Source organism: Hevea brasiliensis, chromosome 16 (assembly GCF_030052815.1).
Source record: "Hevea brasiliensis isolate MT/VB/25A 57/8 chromosome 16, ASM3005281v1, whole genome shotgun sequence".
NCBI classification, from domain to species: domain Eukaryota; kingdom Viridiplantae; phylum Streptophyta; class Magnoliopsida; order Malpighiales; family Euphorbiaceae; genus Hevea; species Hevea brasiliensis.
The window spans coordinates 35,608,713-35,628,713 of record NC_079508.1 but is presented as its reverse complement, the minus strand read 5'-3'; the positions used below and the strand labels follow the sequence as shown (position 1 = coordinate 35,628,713).

Genomic DNA, 20,001 nt, shown 5'->3' with positions numbered 1-20,001 from the left:
ATTCTAGATGGTGTTGAGCCAAACTGTCTCATTAGTAACGCCGGAGTGTAACTCGTGTATCCAGTCACTCCTATTAGGGATACCGATTGATTACCTCCCGTGCTGATCAAAATGGATTGACTCGACGTCCACAGCTTCCTCCAGCAGTAGTCATGGCTATTGAAGCTCAAAATCCGCTCTTGCCACTGTGGCTCATTCTTCGGGCTGATTACTAATCGGGTCATCTTCTTGATGAGAGACTGGTCAAGGTACCAAGTCAATCCCTTTGTCTCCACAGGACACATATGACTAATGACCCAAAGGTGCAACAACTGAGGACAACACTTAATGGACCCCTTGCCTTGCTGTCTACAGTAAGTGAGGGTTAAGAAAGTCTCAGCAAGTATTGCCGGTACTGGGTTGACCTTCTGTTTCTCTACTGCCCAGAACATTTCCACAACACCGCAGGTTATGATTCCGAAAGGTCCAGGGAACAAGATCAAGCCGTAAATTGCTAAAGCGAGCATCAATGAAGCTTGATCCCACTGTTGATCTTAGATGCATTGCTCCAACCCTTTCTTGAGGTAAGTCCAATACCATCCATGCGTGTTTCCTTTAACGGTTTCTCTCGCCTTTGCTTCTTCTGGTGGGATCCCCAGCATATGTGCGAGCCGTTTCCAGGTCTGCCTATGTTCGAGGTGCAGGTAAATCCGATTCTGCGCCGCATAAGGGATTTCTAGCAATGCTTGATATTCTTCCATAGTGGGAGCAGTATCGATGTCATTGAAAGAGAACACTCCAAACTTAGGGTTCCATACTGACAACATGGCCTTTAGTGCCGGGATCTGAACCTTAACTCGCATCAAGGTTGCAATCCTCCCATATTTCTTCTCAAATTGTGCTTTGACCTGATCGGGAAATGACTTCCAACCATTGACCAGACCTTCTAGACTGTTCATTCTCACTTCAATCTTGCTTAGGTCCAGTAGAGGAAATGAGCTGGTGTATCTTTGTAGGGGTACTGAACAATTTTTGGGCCACAGTTTAGCATTTTTTTCTGATTTGAGAACTTCTTCTGCCGACTGACTCGAGGATGCCATGTTAAAAATGATGCTTATCCTTTTACAGACCTTATTTTGGTGATGCCTGCAGGAAAAACTGTTTAGCGGGATAAATTCAGGTAATCTTGAATTATACTGTTGGCAGAGTGACACCTACACATTTATCAAAGTAGGAAAATGTGTAGGTTTTCTTTACAGTATGATTCAAGATTACCCTTAAAAATAAAAACAAAATAAAATAAACAAAATAGGGTAAGAGTAAGTATGCCCCTTTTGTCTTAAAGTAAAGGAAAGTCCTAATACCGGCTGGGTGCTACCTAATTGGACAGTTCTATCTTACAAGGTAGCTTGCTACGACTTCCAACTATCGTGATAGTTTAGCTCAGGGTCTAATTTTCTAAAAGCCACGGGTTCCCAAATTACCCCTACTATAAACAGTAGAGCCCCATTCTATCCCCCACAATACTATCGGGAAAATTCCACGGGTATCACAGTGAGTAGAACGAGTTTCAATTTGAGCAGAAGCCTTCACGGATGCTAACGGGGTAAAACCCACAGGTATCGCTACATGACTCCCTCCTACTATCCTAAAAGGGTAAGAAAGCCCAGGTATAGGGCTGAAGTGTGTGAGGACATCGTGTGAGTGTTTAGTGTGTGAAGGGACACCTTTACCTCTTCCCAATTCAGGGGGATTTTTATTTTTTCCTTTTTCTTTTAAATGTAGAGCGCTGTAGAAAAAAAAAGCAAGACAGGCAAAATGGTTAGCAGGAATAACAATAATTAATGTATAGAATTTTTTGCGGAGTGAGCCCACCTAACTATGATTTGATCGCAACATTAAATTTACTTTTGGACCTCTAGACCGGGGTTAAGTTTTAATGTCCCCAGTGGAGTCGCCAAGCTGTCGCAAGGTGTTTTGCGGTTGCCTGGACGAACACTCACCGAAGTGGGAAAAGTGAGGAGTCGCCACTTTAATTTTGAGGGAAATTAAAGAAAACCATTTGTGAAAGTAAGTTAAAATAAAACCACTTTAAAAATAGAGATTCTAGGTTCGGGGTCCGTAAACGGGTGGGGAAGGTGTTAGGCACCCCACCTCGTCCCTTAACGAGGGTAAGCAGATTTAACTTCACGTTCATCATAGTTAGGAGGGTTTGAATGGAAATGTTAATCCTTTTGACCGAAAGGAATATTTGATTTTTCACTAATCCGGATTATCCAGATACATAAGTAAATGAGACAACCTTAGTGAGTTGCTGTTGCGTATTAATTTTACTTCAGGGGGAATCATCTTACTTATTTGTTAAAATTTAATTTGGGAATCGGATAAGAACTCTCCTCCGATCTCCTTTAAATATTTAAAAATTTTAGGTTGAGAATCGGATAAGAACTCTCCTCTGATCTCTTAAATATTTGTTAAAGTTTTTAAGTGAGAATCGGATAAGAACTCTCCTCCGATCTCTTTTATTAAAATTTTAGGCGAGAATCAGATAAGAACTCTCCTCTGATCTCCTTTAAATGTTCGTTAAAATTTTGAGTGAGAATCGGATAAGAACTCTCCTCCGATATCTCTTTTAAATATTTGATAAAATTTTAGATTGAGAATCGGATAAGAACTCTCCTCCGATATCTCTTTTAAATATTTGATAAAATTTTAGATTGAGAATCGGATAAGAACTCTCCTCCGATCTCCTTTTTAAATATTTATTAAAATTTTAAGTGAGAATCGGATAAGAACTCTCCTCCGATCTCTTTTATTTTAATAGGAATCGGATAAGGACTTTTCCGATCTCTCGAAACTTGATTACAGCTACCCGTCACGAAATCCTAGAACTAAGGGTTTTTGCATTTAAAGATGCAGGGGCTCGGAATAAGGCTTCTTTTAACTCATTGGTATCTTGTAACTAGTCAGGAGATACCAAACCGAATTTTCCGACCTTCCTATGTGGTCGCCTTACCAGTACCTTTTGATACCCGATCTATCCCATTTATCTATCTTAAAGTTCGGTTTTACTCTGTCTTGTGTCGTCTTACTCAATTGTTTTTTTTTGCATTATTCTAGTGATTCGGCCTTACTATTTTCCCAACTTATTGTTCAGACCTTTCATTATTTTAAAGAGACCCTTAAGATACGGTTACCTACATTTTAACCGACCCCTTATACATTACTCGAGACTAGAAGACTTGCATTCAAAAATAACAAAGATCAACAAAAGAATGGACTGATAAACAAAGAAGTAAACCCGAGAGTAACCTTTTGGTATTCTTTAGCGCAATATAAACTTAGAAAAAACTACATACATAAAAGAACAAAGGAAATACGTAAAATGAAAATGAACACTTAATAAAATGGCAATACAAGCACTCACCTGTAGGGAGCCAAATCTACTAAACTAAGTATGGAATCACAAAACGTAATAGAACTGCAGGTTGGTAACCGGAAGGTTAAAGTCCACCTTGAAACGAAGGACGCTTTGCTAAAATGCAATCGGGTCGAAATAATACCCGAGTTTAAATGAGGTTGAGCCTGGACAATGGGAGTGGAACTAAAGAAAACACAGAGCTGAAAATGAGAGCACCACAGGATAATGAACGAACTGAAAATAGAGAGTTTCAGTATTCAAGAATCCCTTTTGCAAGAAAACACTTTAGAAAACTGGTTTCAAAAGTTTTCCTTATGAACGCTAAAAAAAATAGCAGAGTAATGAACTGAATTAAGTTTCAGAGTTCTTCCACTATAGTCACTGCCCTCTTTTTTTTCGTCCTCCTTTGAACAGTTTTTTATGCAGGTATTTATAGGAACCGGGTGCTCCCCATGGAGGGTCAGGATCTGTTTTGAGGGAGATGGAGGGTTAAGATTTCGAAGGACATGATCTAAGGGCTCGAGAATTAAAGAGAATCGAGCAGACGATCGATCCTTCCGAGTATTTGTCCTTTTCTCTCTTCTAATCTGACGGCCCAAAATTTCTTGTCAAGAGCGATATGAGGGCTAGGAGTGAAAGGCGCTGATCTTGTCATTTTCTTCTTCGATCCGAGGGCTCCGAGATCGTCCTTACAAGTAAGATCAACGGTGGAGATTAGGATGTACAGCGCTGTCCTGACATACTCTGGCACATGTCAGTAATGCGAGCGATTCTGGGGCGTGCGGTTGAGATTTCACCTGCAACGCTTTAACTACCTCGGCTCTGATTATGACGATAATCGGCAGGAGCTGTCTTATTCTCTTTGTCTTCCGACCTCCCCTCCTTTCCGGTCTTTTCAACGTGATCCTTTTCCGATCTCTCATACCGGGTTCCTCTCTTCCGATCTCTCCTGACACGCTCTCTTCCGATCTTTCATGCCGGTCTCCCTTCTACCGATCTTTACCACACCAGTCTTCCTTTTTATCGGGTTCGGTCCAGTCAAAGCATTTATTTCCCTCAATTCTCGAGGCGTCCGCTTCGTTTTCTGCTTGCAATAAATGCTCAAATTTTCCTATATATATACCTTCAATCGGGAAGCCCTACCTCATTTGACTTTCTCCCCTATTCTCCTCATTTTCCTTGTTCTAGCTGCTCCGGCAACAATCCCGGACAAAATGACCGCTTTTAATCTTTTTCCGGTTGTCCTCTTTGTTCCTTGCCTGAAAATTTACGATCTCGGTGATCGAAAAATCATGATGACCTTTTCTGATGACAGTGAGAGAACTGGACTAATTAACCGATCTGGATCGAGGACCTCGATCGTGCCAATCTCGAATCGTTCGTCCAATATAATCGGCGAACTGGTTTCGGGCGAGAAGACTGCTAATATTGCCCTCAACACCGGTGACTGCTCTTCGGTGTTCATCTGGCTCCTCTCCACACTGGGTGTTCCGACAGCGGCTCGGTTTGCTGAGCAAGAATTTTGATGACGCGACTCTCTCATTCTCATGAGAGTCATAGTCCCCAGTGGTCTCTGGTCAAACACATCTTTTGACTCAGCCACGAGACTAGGCTTTGACATAGGCCTTTTAGATAGGATGTTCCACCGGTCTCTAAAGATCGCCCTTATGATGTAATCAGACCTTTAATGTAATCCGATCTTTAGAGATCGCCCAAATGATGTAATTAGACCTTTAATGTAATCCGATCTCCAAAGATCGCCCGAATGATGTAATTAGATCTTTCCGGAAATAAAATTTATTTTGACAACTGTCGTTTTATTATTATTACATTGATTATTTTTCGATCTCTGAAGTATTTATCCGATCCGACTCTTAATTTGAATGACACTTATCCGATCCGTAATTCAAAACACCTTAATCTGCCGCTCTATAGTTAACCGATCTCTTTATGGAATCTCCGGAATATTTGTGAGACATGTCAGAACAGCTGGCGAGTCCTGCTATCCGATGCACTACCTGGAACATCGTGAGCATTAAATGCTCGGACGAGTATAAATAGGGGTGGGGTTAGCCAGTTGCTCCTTTATGTCATTTTCAGTCTCTCGCGAACAACTTCCAAATTCTCTTGTTTTCTCAAGTTCCTCCGACACCGATCAAGCTCCGGTAAGAGTTTTGATCTTTCTTTTAGTTTAAATTCTCTGTTTCCTTTGAAAATGAGCGGTGCCGAGGGTCAGAGAGCAGTAAGCCCCCCTTCCATTCAGTTCTCGTGGTCGTCCGGTACGGGAGATGAAGAGGGCTGAGGAGATGCAGACACCCAGTCATGAGCCCGGGGAGATTCAGGGAGGCTCGTCTCAACCTTCTGGATCGCCGATCATAGAAGTGGTCCGGTCTCCTCCTCGTCAAGAAGAGCCACCTCCGCCTCCTCCAGTCAGCTTCGAGCGCGGAAGGGGGTCCTTCCCAGCCTGCCCCAAGGACTCTCTTCCGCGGTGCCCAAGTGCTGATCCACTCATTGGAGAAGAACCGCACGGTTCGAGAGAACTCGGGTTTCGCTAAGGTCCTAGGGTCCTCTATCTGCCTTCGGGAAGATCGGGATAGGCTGTCCCCGGACAATCTGGATGACATCCTGACCCGATCTATGAGCCTGAACGTGGAGTGCTTGGTGAACCAGCACATTGTTCGGGAGAAGGCTCACCGCCTGGGTAAGGAAGTCCAGAAAATGGGTCATGAGGTGACTTCTCTCCGATCCCAACTGTCATCCGCTCAGAACTACATATCACAAATTGAAGGGCGAATGAAGTTCTAATGAGGATAAGCTGGCCGAACAGGCTCAAGTTCTGGCCGAGCGAGATCTGTCTATTTCACATTGAATTTAAAGGGTCAAAATTATTTTTCTAAATAAAAGTATTATTTTATATATCGTTAAAAAAATAATTTAAAAAAATTATTATTTTAATATTTTTATCGGTAACACTTGTCAAATTTATTTTTAAATTATTTTTTTAATACTCTTCAATTAGATATATTTTTGCCCTAACTTGTCTCAACTCTAACTTCATAATCCTGATTTTAACAAATATAGATAAGAAAAGCGGTAAATAAAAAAAAACACACACACATCAAAGAAGCATCTGCGTTTCTTCCACTGTTCTGACACTTTGATGGAGTTGGTAAGAAAGACGTTGAAAATCGAAGTGATTCTGTGAATTTTACGGGAAGTGGTCCGTTGTTCGACCAGAAGACAAGCCAGACCTCTCTTATTTATCAATTTAGATCCACTTCCACTTGTCTACACTTGCATTACAAATTCACAGATCTGGAGACCCATTTTGAGTTTCTGACCAATGGTGCCTTATATGGAATGACAAAACTACTTTTACCAACCTCAGATTTTGGTTTGACTACATTTATCAGTTTGAGGTGTGTGTGTGCTCATACACATACAACAATCCCTTCGCAATCCACAGGCTGCGTCCTTTGTGCACTAAAATACAGAGTCGAGCTTTCAAAGGTTTTGCCGAACAATAAAGAAATGCTGAAAATTTACAGATCTAATACATTCTATTTCAACCCTTTACTGACTTGGATTACACTCAAAAACACTAGTTACCATTGTCAGGCTCCAAAAAAGCAAGCCAACCAATTTACTTCATGAAGCAATGGAAATGGAGAGCACTCGATGCAGTTACAAACTCAGGCACTTGTTGGAACCAAGTCGCAAGCTAATCGGTTCATACCTGCTGCGTCAACCATGCATACTGGCTACAGGTTGATTAGTTAAACAACGGATAGACAAAGGCGAAATCTCAAATATTTAAAAAATGGCTAGATTTATCAGTAAAACTTCGCAAAATTTGAAGACTTAGTCAAGCTGTTTTGTCCAGTCAAAAGGTTCCCAATCTCGTGCGAAATTTGCAACTGCCTGCTTTTGCGACTCTACTGACTCGTGCCTTCTGCGACGAAACATATCTTCCTCTGGCAAACGTAGCATGCCTCTTATTACATTTAAGCCAAGGCTACTCTTAAACTGTGTCTCGTCATCAATCACGTGGACAAAACCCTTGTTTAGGCCAAACTCAACATGGAAGTAAGGGAAGTCCTTGGGAATTGAACCTCGCAATCCCTTCACACTAGTATCGATCAGCTTCTTTGCATTGTGCTGGCTCCACTCATCTTCAGCTTCATCAATTGCCTGAAACAATCTTCTTTAGAGACTTGTCCACGAAGTAAGAAATCAATAATACAAGAATGTATGTATTTGCACATGTAAAATCATATGCCTTGGCCAAAGACATCATAAATTCAACTACCCATTAATCCCAAACTAGCTGGGATAAGTTAATGATACCCATAAAGACTTCTTCCTTTTTTTTTTTTCCTTAAAGGGTTTGAACTTAAAATCTCTAACAGCCTATATTACATCACTTGAATACAAGGAGACATAGGCAAATGCATCAATAACTGTGACTATCCTGCCTAGCCAACAGAAAGCTACTTATTGAATGTCAATAGCAAATATAATGCATTTGCAGTATGTTCTTAAATACAGCAGTTATGTGGCAGCAACTTTGACAGAAGTTATATTCAAACTTATTGACAATATCAGAGAACATAGATTAACAGCAAACATAGTGTACTCGTTGATATTAAATTATTTCACACGTTGTTCTCCATGTCTGATGTCATCTCATTATCTGAGAGTGAAAGACAAACTATGGAATTTTTCAAATTACTTGTGAACAACACTGAAATTGATTTCCCTCTTTTCTGTTACCATCTCTAAATAAGGTTCAAGACATTAGTTCAAAATTTAAACAAGCAAAATGAAAATTGATGCATCAAAATAAAAGGCTTAATGACAAAAAATTCCTAAAATTTAACACTTCTTTCGATTTGATTGGGACCTTTAAACCTTCTTAATTCAGCACTGGAACTTTAACATTCATATCAATTTTATTGCTGACAGGAACCCTTCAAATTGGAATTTTTTAACCATGTGACAGACATCAGCATGGCTGTTTTAATACTAGGTGACCAATAACACAATGTTAAACAGACTATTAGAAAGCATTTTTGTTTTAATAAGATGTCCACATGGCTTTTAATACATGGTGATTGCCAGCTTTACAATTAAAAAGACAATCAAATGATATTTATTTCCTTCAAAGAGGCATTTGTATGCGCGCCCCGCCCCCGCGCCCCCCCCTCCTATTTTTACTATCAATATTAATTTGACTGGTTATTTGGTTTATATAAAATTGGTATGTGGATAGAAGGGATTTCACATATTTTCAATACTGAGCGAATATAAATTTATATATAAGTGATCTTATAATTATGCAATCTAATTAGGAAATAATTAGGGAGGAACTAATTAGAAATAAATCCTTATAATTGTGCTACCTAAATACAAATAAAATATTTATACAGTTGACTTCCTATAACATGGTACAAATGTTAAAGTTCTGATACTAAATTGATGAGTTTTAAGATCGTTGATAGAATTAAAAGAAGTGTTAAAAATTCAAGAATTTTGTAGTTAGGCCAAAACAAAATAATCAAAGACAGCTAACCTTTTTAAAATATAGAGGGGCCTGTTTAGCAATTTCTCGTGGCAGAGGAATGCACTCAATTAAACAATGACGACGCTGCTGCGCCAACCCCATCACTGTTTCAAGAAAAACTAAATCCTTGTCTTGCTGGGCAAACATCATCATAAGGCATTTCTTGAAATTGCGAATTTCTTCCCATACATTATTGTCAACAATCCTTGTGGCTGATTCATGCTGAAAAGGCCAACCACTCTCCATTAGAATGAAGCATGCAATACTGAATATAAAATAACAGAAAATTCAACTATGTCCCATCAATTACCAAAGAATTAAGAATGAATTTTCCCCCCCCAAACGCATGCAAAGAAGTCCATTTTTCATATTTTAGAAGCTTTCAGGATTTTTTGATTGAATAAGCATACAAATTCCCCATTATCCAGTAGAATTTTGGGATATATCCAATTTTGCACAATTCAGTTTATTAGTAATAATGATGAAATTCAAGTATGGAAAAGAAAGGACTGGCTATCAAGACTAGCATATTCTAGCATCAAGCAACCAGAATTAACTTACCTGCATTGGTAAGATACAACAATGGCCTGGAACAACAGACTGCCACTGTGGCAACATCAAATATGTGAAGTTTGCAATAGACACAACAAGATGTTTTGGCCGGTTTGGATTCTCAAAGCAAAAAAGGCATCGCTCTTGCTGAGTCAGGATTCGCTTTGCAAGAACACTTTTCTCCTTGGACTTCGGATCATTACCTACTCCCTTCCTCCTAGACTTTTGGCCCGGGCCATCTTCAAAATCATATTCATCATCTGCCCGACCAGATAAACTATATTGTTTATTCTGGATTATTTTTTGAGCTAGATGCTTATCAGCATCATCTTCCTTTTTTCGGGCAGAAATACCTTGAATATCATAACTATAAAGAAGAAAAAGGAAAATAAAATTGTTACAGAAAGGGGCAGTAATTGCAAAATTGTCATAAGGAGAAAAAAAAAATAAGGGAAATGGCAAATGGCAAGTGCATGCAGGATACTGAATCAGGTTTGAAAATGCATGCTTAAAACCTTTTTGGGAATTGCTACAATAAACCAAATATCAGGAATTATATTCCAAAAATAACAGTTGAAGAATGGAGTCAACACATGTTTTCTAATCAAAATTCCGCATCCATTACAATAATCTTAGAGTTGTCGATGATGCTGCCAGTACTACTACTATATCCTCAACTTCAATCACATTATAAAGAAATATACTAAAAATATGCAGATGATATAAGAAAATCACAAGATGCAAGATTTACCTGTTGGTGCTTCTGATATTTTGAGGTCTACTTGAATTTTCTCCAGAACTTTGCTTTACCTTTATTTTCTCAGCCTCTTGCTAAGGAAAGAAAGAAAACAAAAAATGGCTTCAGTAAGTCGCTAAATTAGAAACTCATGCAATTATGGGCAGAATTAACAAGTGCAAAAAGCAATTTAAAATTAACACTTAATCTTTTCACAGTACATTTAGATAAGTGACTTGTGAATCCCAGAAGGTCAAAGCCAGTAACACCACTAATTTACTGAAGGAAGAACTTAATAAATCCATGACAATTATATGCAATTAAGAAAAAACAGTAAATCCACCTTCCAACCTCAGTCCCAACTCTATAGTGCACAAATTAAGTTGGAAAATATTGTTTCCCATGGAGGGAACTTGTGTTTTTTCAACACTAATTCATCAAGACCAATAATAAAATAAAATCTAGCATTTCGTTGTGAACAACTATACTTCAAAGTCCATACATTACTAACAATCATCTTTTTCATTTCCATTTAAAATTTAACAACATTCAGAAGTATTGAGAAACAAACAGTAAATAATTGGAGAATGGACAGAATGCTCATCAATGTCATAGCAAATAGTAATGAAGCCTGAAAGATAAGTAATAAGTAGAATAGCATGATGCCTATCCCAGAACAAGAGAAATCCAAAAATGTTTACCGTGGATTCTATTGGAACTTTTTTACCTAGTTTATGAAAGACGATCCATAATTTAGTACCAAAACATTGATTATTCAAGAAATTTTAATGTAATTCTAATGCTTTACAGCCTACAGTGACATCAGCTAAGACATTTTCTTATCAAGTAATTCCAATGTTTACAAAGACTTGATAAAAGCTTTTCTTCTCAATTCCTTTATACTCTTACATGATTCACCAAATTAGCTAAGACTTTCGCCAAGGTGACAAGTCCTCAATCAGAGAAACCTAGTTAATGCAGATGCACATTTTTTTATTGGAAGCAAGATGATGGAAAATATGTAAAACTAAAAACATGGTCTTACCATGAGTTTATCAGCTTCTTCATGCTTCCCTTTCATACGAAGCTGCAAAGCCTTGGCTGCCAGCTGGTTTGCACTCGATGCTTCCTTAACAACTGTGATGCCTTCACCAGGTCTCTTCATTTCAAATGAAGCATCTACATTCTCATCTTGATTTATGTGGGAACCAACAGAATCAGGAAGATCATTATTCTGCTGACTAAGAAGTTTGCTCATAAAGCTTCCATCATCAGCAAACTTATTTAAGCTAGAAACTGCAGCATTAATGAGGCCAGCATCCTTAGCAGACACATTTTGACTTTTTCGTTTTCCCCAGGACAAAGAATCATGTACTTTGGGAGCTCTCATTTCAGGATGTCGGACAGATACATCCTTTAAGTAGTCTCGACCAGCATTCTGATGATAAAAATAATATTCTATTAAGAAGATGATGCATAACATTTCCCTTATAGCAAGCAGTGGCAAACAATTTTCAGCTCCCCTCTTAACAATTACCTGACCAACAGGGAGGAAAAAAAAAATGATTTGCCAATTACCTTTTCTACAGCTCTCTCACTTTGACCATCAGCATCAGTTTGGTGTTCCCCTACTAACCCCCTCTGTCTAGTTTTTATGGCTTGTAGATGAGCACGAGCCGGGGCAGCTGTCTGAGAAACAGCAGAGACAGCCAAAAGACCAAGAGAACCCCATCTTTCTTCCACAACCTGGAAATTTCAATATTAAAAGCAAGTCAGTAAAGGCTCTAGTCAGACCATATAAGATCTACAAATTAGAAAATCAAACCTCGTCAAGTTTTCTTCCCTCTCGGGCTGCTTGCTCTTTTGCACGCTTCAAGGCTTTTAGTCTCCAGCTTGCACCTCCATCCCCAACAAGCGAAGAAGAAGGAAGTCGATGTCCACCTGCTCTTTTCTCTTCTGCATCATCTGGATAACCACTTCCATTATCCTTCAGATATGGATTCAATTCCCTGGGATTCACTCTATTCATCTGGCAAAATTAAAGAAAATAAGCATTCATGTAGACAATCAAAGAAAGGTAACAAGCACTTTGCACTTGTTGTTTCACACAAACACAAAGTGCACATACATACCACAATTACCACTATTAAGAACAAGAACAAATGAAACAAACATCTCATATATTTATGCTTAAAACTTGTGTGTGCACATGTACAGAACAGAGGTCATGTAAGCATACAACCTTTCCTTGAGAAGTAAAAAAGATTTGGCCATTACTTATGTTGAATGGTGATTGAAGAGTAAATCAATTCACAAACAATTTTTAGGACGGCAAACTAATTTCTGCAGGTTGTTTACAAAGTTCATCAAGTTCATTAAACTTTTTCATCATGTTCTCAACCCAAAAATTCCCTAGAAATAAAATTAAAGAAATAGAACATTCACTCTTCACAAATCCCAAATTAATTAACTGCAGATAAGAGAAAGACTAGAGAGACAACCGAGTGAAAGCTAGATGATTAAGTGAACAGAATCACAGAAAAGAGATTACCTCCTGAACAGGTGGTTTCTCTGGCTGGTCATCAACATTCACTGCAGGCCTTCCATCGGACTTGTCTGCAGGTCTAAGCATCCAATCCAAACCCATTTCTTTTCTTGTAATTTCTATCTTCTCTGAAAAATGAGATCCAATACCATCATCATAATCATCAAATCAACATCATTGATTCATCAATTATCCAAAATGCAAACATGAAAAATAAAATCTGCAAAGATTAATACCAGGAAAATCATTGCCAACTTCCTTTTCCTCTCTTTCCTCCTTTCTCTTCCTTCCATCTTTTCCCTCGTCTTCAGAGGCAGATGATGAATATTCCATGGCTGAGTAATGCTTCTTACCACTTCTTGATCTCTTCTTTGACCTATTGCTATCCTCATTCTCAGAACTATAATGATTTCTTCTCTTATTCTTTCTTTTATTCCTTTGTTTCTTTTCAATCCGGTCAGAACTGTCATCACTGCTATTACTATCACTTAAATCTGGTGATGAATTTTCATCAGAAGAGTGCCATTTCTTCTTTTTCCTAGATACTTTTTTTATTCTCCCACCATCATCCTCTGAACTACTGCTATATCGCGAACTCTTTTTATTTTTCCTATTTTTTTCCCTTGTACTCCCTGAGTTTTTACTCTTTCCTATAGAAGCACCCCCATCTTCATCTTCTGCCTATCATGATAATGCAAAATATGAGCAAAGAAAACGCTTCTAATCTAAAATAAAATGAGCAGATCAAAAGCTTACTTGGTCGCGGGGTATGAACTTGATCCCGGAAAGCATATTTATTTTTCAACAGTGTAAAAAAGTGTCCTGCATACTCAAAACCAGAACATATAATAAACAATTGGGAATGGGATTTCAAAACAGGTACAGAACCAGAATCATACAGAAAGAAACACAATTTGAATATTCATACAAGAATTCGAATTTAAAAAATTGCGATAAATTCAGCTATAAAGCAAACAATCCAAAAAAGAATAATTTTGAGGTCAGATTTATTAATCTACATCCTCAAAACTTAGAAACGAATGGTGAATTCCCAAAATCAGAGAAGAATAAGAACAAAAACAAATACAACGGATGGAAAATAGTGGAAGAACAACCTCATAAGCTAAAATCACATCTGAAAAAAAAACAATTAGAAGCAAAATTTCTCTGCAAATTCAAAAACCCACATCGGGTACTGAGGTTTTAACTTTCCCTTACCTACAGTGCGTCCTACGCAGCAACTCTGAGGCTACGAACCTGTAATTTAGTCCGTTCTTTGTATCTCGGATTCTTGGTTGTCTTCTGTTCTTTCTCCTCCTACGCAGTAGCAGTTTCTCGCTCTTTGTCCGGCCTGCTGCTTGATCGATGGGCTTCTTTTTAGCAATGTGATAAATAGGCTTTGTTTGGGCCAACTCCAACCCCAACACCCCCACCCCACTGTTTTAGTTTCCCTATCCTTTAGGAATCGGCTTGTATTTTAATAATTAATTCAGGGAAAAGTTAAAAAAAAAAAAAAAAACGTGATTTATATATTTTTAAATAGAGTTTTAAGCTTATGAGAGATTATTTATTAATTAAAATTAATTTTTAATTTTAATGAATTTTCTTTTTGATTCATTAAATTTTTAATGACTTTTTTTTTCATTTATAATCATTATTTAAGTAATTTTATTTATAAAATAATTAATAAATTAAAAATTAATTTAAAAATTTTAATTTTTGATCATAATAATTTTTATAAAAGTAATTAAAATTTTATAAATTTTATAAAAAAAAATTAAAATTTAATAATTTTTTAAAAAATAACATAAAATTAAGCCATCACAAAATAATTACATGAAAGAAGTGCACAGGAGAGAATTACTGCCCGGACGTGGCAAAGTTTAAGCGGCCCTTCTGAAAATAAGAGCGGAGAATTTTTATATTAAAATCTTCATTGGATTGGCACCGTCTCTAAGGTTAAGGGAGGAGACGGGAGCTGCAGCCTAGAGATGGTCCTTAGGCCAGACAGAGGCCTGAAGAAAGCCCCGGAAAAGTGGGCTTCACGTTAATCGCTTCTGTAGCGTTCTAAGCATATTTAAGCATAAAATGTATAAAAAAATTAAATTGAAGTAAATTATCTTAATTCAGTTTAGTTTGAACATATTAATTTTTAGGCTTTGATTGGTTTTTATTTAGATTTAATTTTTATATTATTTAGTCTAATTTTAACTTTAATTTAATTTAATTTAAACTTAATAATTATTAATCAATGAAATTAAATTATATATATATATAATATAAGTTTTTTATAAAAATAAAGTAATTTAAAAATTAATAAAGTAATTTAGTTTGATTTAGTTCAATCAATTTTTTCTCTTTAAAATTGAACTGAACCGATATTATCAAAATTTTTAAAATATAAAATTAAACTTAACCGAATTACCTTAAAAATTAAACTAAATTATTAAATTAGAGCTGTTCGATTCGATTTGTTTGGCTCAAAATAAAATTTTACTTAATTCAAAATAAAATTTTATAAGAAAAAAATTAATTAAAATAAAAATTTATGTTGTCAAAAAAAAATCGCATGAGAGTTTTCAAAAAGAATTTGAACAATTTTATGAAAGTAATTAACTAAGAAATTATAAATTCATATATTTTTTAAAAAACTTATGTTTTCAAAAAAAGAATATAAATATTAATTTAGATTAAATTTGAAATTATTATAAAGACTAATTTTAATTACAAATTTTAATGTACCTCATTAAATATAGTCAAGACATTTATTAGTTTGATAATATATTTATCCACATTAATATTAAATTTTAATGAAATTTTATGACTACTTAATTATATTATTTTTATTTTTTAAATTAAGTTTATAATTTATATAAATTTAAATTTTTTAATTCCATTTGTATTTATCTTTATTTTTATATATTGCAGTCCTATTTTACATAGAATTGAGACTCTAAAAGTCTAATCATAATTGAAGTATTTTGTGATAATAATTATAAAAGGCAAGTTGCAATGAATATTCATCAAGTGAGGCAAGTTGCATCCAAAACAATATGATTTATGTTTTAGTTCTTGGAAATTCAAGTGTTAAATAACTACCAACTTTCAACCAACATATAAAAACAATTTCCTTCATTATGGAAAATACTTCTTTAGGTGGATGAGTGGCCATACTAGACTAGATAAAGTCCGTAATGAGAGTATTAGAGAAAAGGTAGGAGTGGTGCCAATTGAAAATAATTTGAGAGAAGGGAGATTGAGGTGGTTTGGTCATATGAAGCGTAGACATACGGAGGCTCCAGTTAGACAAGTAGAGCACATTAGGTTAGAGGATAGAAAGAAAAAAAGAGGTAGACCTAAATTGATTTGGAGGAGAGAAGTACAACATGACCTAGAAGCATTACACATTTCTGAGGATTTAACCCAAAATTGTTCAAAGTGGAGAAAGTGAATCCATATAGCCGACCCCAAATTTTTTGGATAAAGGCTTAGTTGAGTTGAGTATGGAAAATACTTCTTTAATGGCAATAAATAATGCTATTTTTTTTTTATAAATATGAGAACCAATGATTTTTTTTTTCAAATTACTACTTAGAGTAAATTCGCTCTAAGTAATTTACTATAGAAGAATACCAAAATTAATTGGCATCTAATCGAGGACTTCATAGTATACATATCAAAATTTTTACTTAGTGTCTTTTGTTTTATATTTTCAAGTCAAATGTGTTAAGTTAATTATATAAATTTTAGGATAGAGCAGGTTAATATTTATGGTTTTGTGCATGTCAGGCACAAAATTTCTTTAGATATCAACTTCATTGAGTATCGAATAAAAATAACTTAATATTTAGTAAAGAAAGTCTATAAAATTTTTGTTGGCACCTAAACACCTATATATGCATTATTTTTTTCCAAATGCTCCTAAATTAGAACAATTATTGAATATATTTGATGTACGAGATTTTAGTATATTTTTTACTTATATATATATGTGAATTTTTATAAAATGTGAATTTTAATTTTTGTTTAATGTTGGGTTTAAAAATAGCTTTTTTCATATTTTTAAATAATAAAAAAAAATTAAATTATTTATCTATCAAACATTTTTAAATATTTTTTAAATAATTAAAACTTAAGAATAAAAGAATGAAGCAATAAAAACTTTAACCCATATTTTCTTGCAACTTTTATATTTGAGTGTTTTCATTACTTTTTATTGTTATTTTATCTTTAATTTATTTTACATGTTTTATAATTAAATTAAATTTTAATAATTTATTCAACAATAATAATTATCAAAATAAAATATATTTTACAAAAGAAATAAAATTTAAAATATTATTTAAGTATTAATAAATTTATTAATAAATTGGCTAAAAAATAATATAAAATTTTATCATTATTGATTTTTAGTTGGGTTAATAAGTGAAGTTCCTTAAAATTTAATCTTAAAGTTAAAAGTTATAAATTAATTGTAAAATATTCATTTCATTAACTTTTTAACTTAGATGATTATATTTATATAAACAAAATTATATAATAAAATTCATTGTATACTAACTTTTTATTAATTACATCGTTACGTTATCATTTAATTATTTTAAAATTAATTAAACTAAAATCTTAAAAAACTTTAATAATCTTTTTCTTTTTAATGTTTTTCATTTCTTTATAATCAAATCATATATGTACAAAAATTTCTATAAAATTTTCCTACAAAATAAATTTGATATAAAAAATATATTTTAAATAATAAAAATTTCATAAAATTAAAATAAAAAAATTAAAAAAAAATCTTAATTAAATTTTTATATATTTTATCATACACGATGAATGATAAATAAAAATAATGCGCAACTACGTTAAAAATAAAACTAGTTAATTTAAATGATTTAAAATCAAATTTTCATTTATTAAGTTATATTTATGGTGTTTTTAATTTTATATAAAAATATTCAATTTATTAAGATTCCCTCCAAGCCCATTTTACATCAAAGTACTAGAATACTACTAGCTGTCGATCACTCAACTTCACCCGAACTCTTGATAGTTGCTAGTGGGCTTCCGACCAGTGTGCCGAGCAAAGCATCTGGTAGTAATAAAAAAAATATGTGCAAGCCTTTATAGTATGGGAATAAGGAAAAATGAAGAAGCCAAAAAGAATGAAGAGTTTTGGTTCTTTCAAGCACAATCGAATTACTAATTATTCATTAATATACCTTCTTCCTTGAAGAACTGGAAAGGAAGATGTCACACCTTACCCCTCCGTAAGGCATAAAATGATTTCGTAGTATACTTAATGAATTACCGAACTTCACCTACCGATAACCCATTAAATACACTAAAAGGGATTTTAAAACAAATTTTACTTCTTTTGAAGGTGACAAACACTTTTGGTAGAAATTAAAAACTTTTAACTGAAATTTAAAAACTAAGTAAAATGTTTGACAAATTCTATTTTCTATAATTTTGTAAAAATTTCGGCAGAGTGCCGGCTATAATTGAGAAGGAAAAAAAATTTTAACCTGTAGAAAAGCACTACCAAATAAGTTTCAATCACAACCCAACCTCCAAAATTTTCAAACCAACATCCTCAGCAAAAATTCAATTCAAAATCCACAATTCAAATCAAAATTGTCATCTTAATATTTCAAAATAATTCATACACATTGCATTCAAAATATTTAATGTACATTCACAAATTTAATTTACAGACATAAAAATCCACAAGATAATATTATTACAATTAACTGTACAACTGCTCAATTTTACATTAATACATATGGCACTAAACTATTTACATAAAAATTAAGCTACAAAGGTATAAACAAATACCCGAACAAAAAGGCGTTGAAACCCTATCAATAGCAGCTCACTCTGTTGCTTTCTCCTTGTCCCTATCTGCGATAGCAAAAGAAGCTATCACTGAGTATAAATTACTCAGTGGTGCACAATAAAATTTTAAAATGCTTAATATAAACATTCATTAACAAATCATAATTCAAATATTTCACAATTTCTTTTCACAATTTTTAAAGCTCATCTAACACAAATTTGATTAAACAATTTAATAAACACAGTGTTGTCAATCAATAACACAACTTAGGTCATGACACAAAATTTTCAAACAATGTCGTGTTATACACCATGACAAGATATACTCACCCTGCTAATCGAAATCAATGAGAGATGTGGCTAGCTAGCTAATGAGTACTCATCCAAACTTACCTCAGACTGATAAGCCAGAGAGGGAGGAATATAGTCAAACTTATCCCATAAATGGAGGGGGAACATAGTGATATTGCCATGCCAAGTGTGAATAAAAAATAATTTCAAATCACAATATTTAAATATTTCATACAAACCAAAAATCACATTTTATCTCAAAATTTCTATTTACAACATAGGCAACGCATAAGTTTTCAAATAAAATTCCTAAGGCCAAAACAATAAAAAATTATTCATAACTCTTATTCAATTAGCTTTTTAGTAAAAACAATGAATTTTAAAATGTTGTGCATAAACCAGATTTGAGTCGTCTCTAGGCCTTGACTCAATGTTCCTTATGCTTTTCAATATCCTTTTTAACTGAAACACACAATTTATAGTGTTTTAGTATCACATTTCATAATAATTCGAATAGGTTGCCAATATAGTACATTTTACAATTCTCACAAGTTGGCATTTATTACCACTTTTATTTCTAAGGCTTTATTGTATAGTAATGGTAAATTTCCAGATTTTGTATGCTAGATTAATCTAGCTAAATGTCTTGTTTCCCTTGGTTTTTAGTTTCTAGTCAAAAGAGCAAGTTTGTAGGTCTATGTCTTATTGAATTTTTGCCACTAATTTCAAGTCATTCTGAGTTGTATAGACCAAGATATGGTCAATTTACTAAAGCTGGACAGACTGCATTTTTAAAGCAAGGTTAGGTCATTTTTAGGTCAATTCAATTCTGCTAGTTTTTGTAACCGAAATTATGTAAACAAATTGACTTAGTTTTGGTCATTTCTGGGCTTTAGTGTCTTCATAAGAGTTGTAGCTCTATGTCTACGCTTTCCATTGATATAAATTTCAGGTCATTTGGACCTGTTTTGAGTGAGTTATGGGCAAAAGACTGACTACTATTCATATGGTCAAATTCTGGGTTTGTAAAGTTTCAATTCTGGATTAGGTCAGTTTTCGTGTCACTTTTGAGACAGAAT

At 34.5% G+C, this 20,001-nt stretch overlaps 1 protein-coding gene across 1 annotated transcript; it reads right to left on the bottom strand.

Annotated features, from left to right (window-relative positions):
• Positions 1-6,726: 6,726 nt before the first annotated feature.
• LOC110648293 (uncharacterized) lies at positions 6,727-14,253 on the bottom strand. The gene is made up of 11 exons (XM_021802471.2): positions 14,015-14,253; positions 13,553-13,618; positions 13,033-13,477; positions 12,803-12,924; positions 12,077-12,280; positions 11,830-11,997; positions 11,297-11,689; positions 10,267-10,346; positions 9,525-9,882; positions 8,973-9,185; positions 6,727-7,591 (listed from the first exon to the last, which is right to left on the bottom strand). The coding sequence occupies exons 2-11, from the start codon at positions 13,586-13,588 to the stop codon at positions 7,262-7,264; spliced, it is 2,349 nt and encodes a 782-aa protein (XP_021658163.2). The 5' UTR covers positions 13,589-13,618; positions 14,015-14,253; the 3' UTR covers positions 6,727-7,261.
• Positions 14,254-20,001: the final 5,748 nt, after the last annotated feature.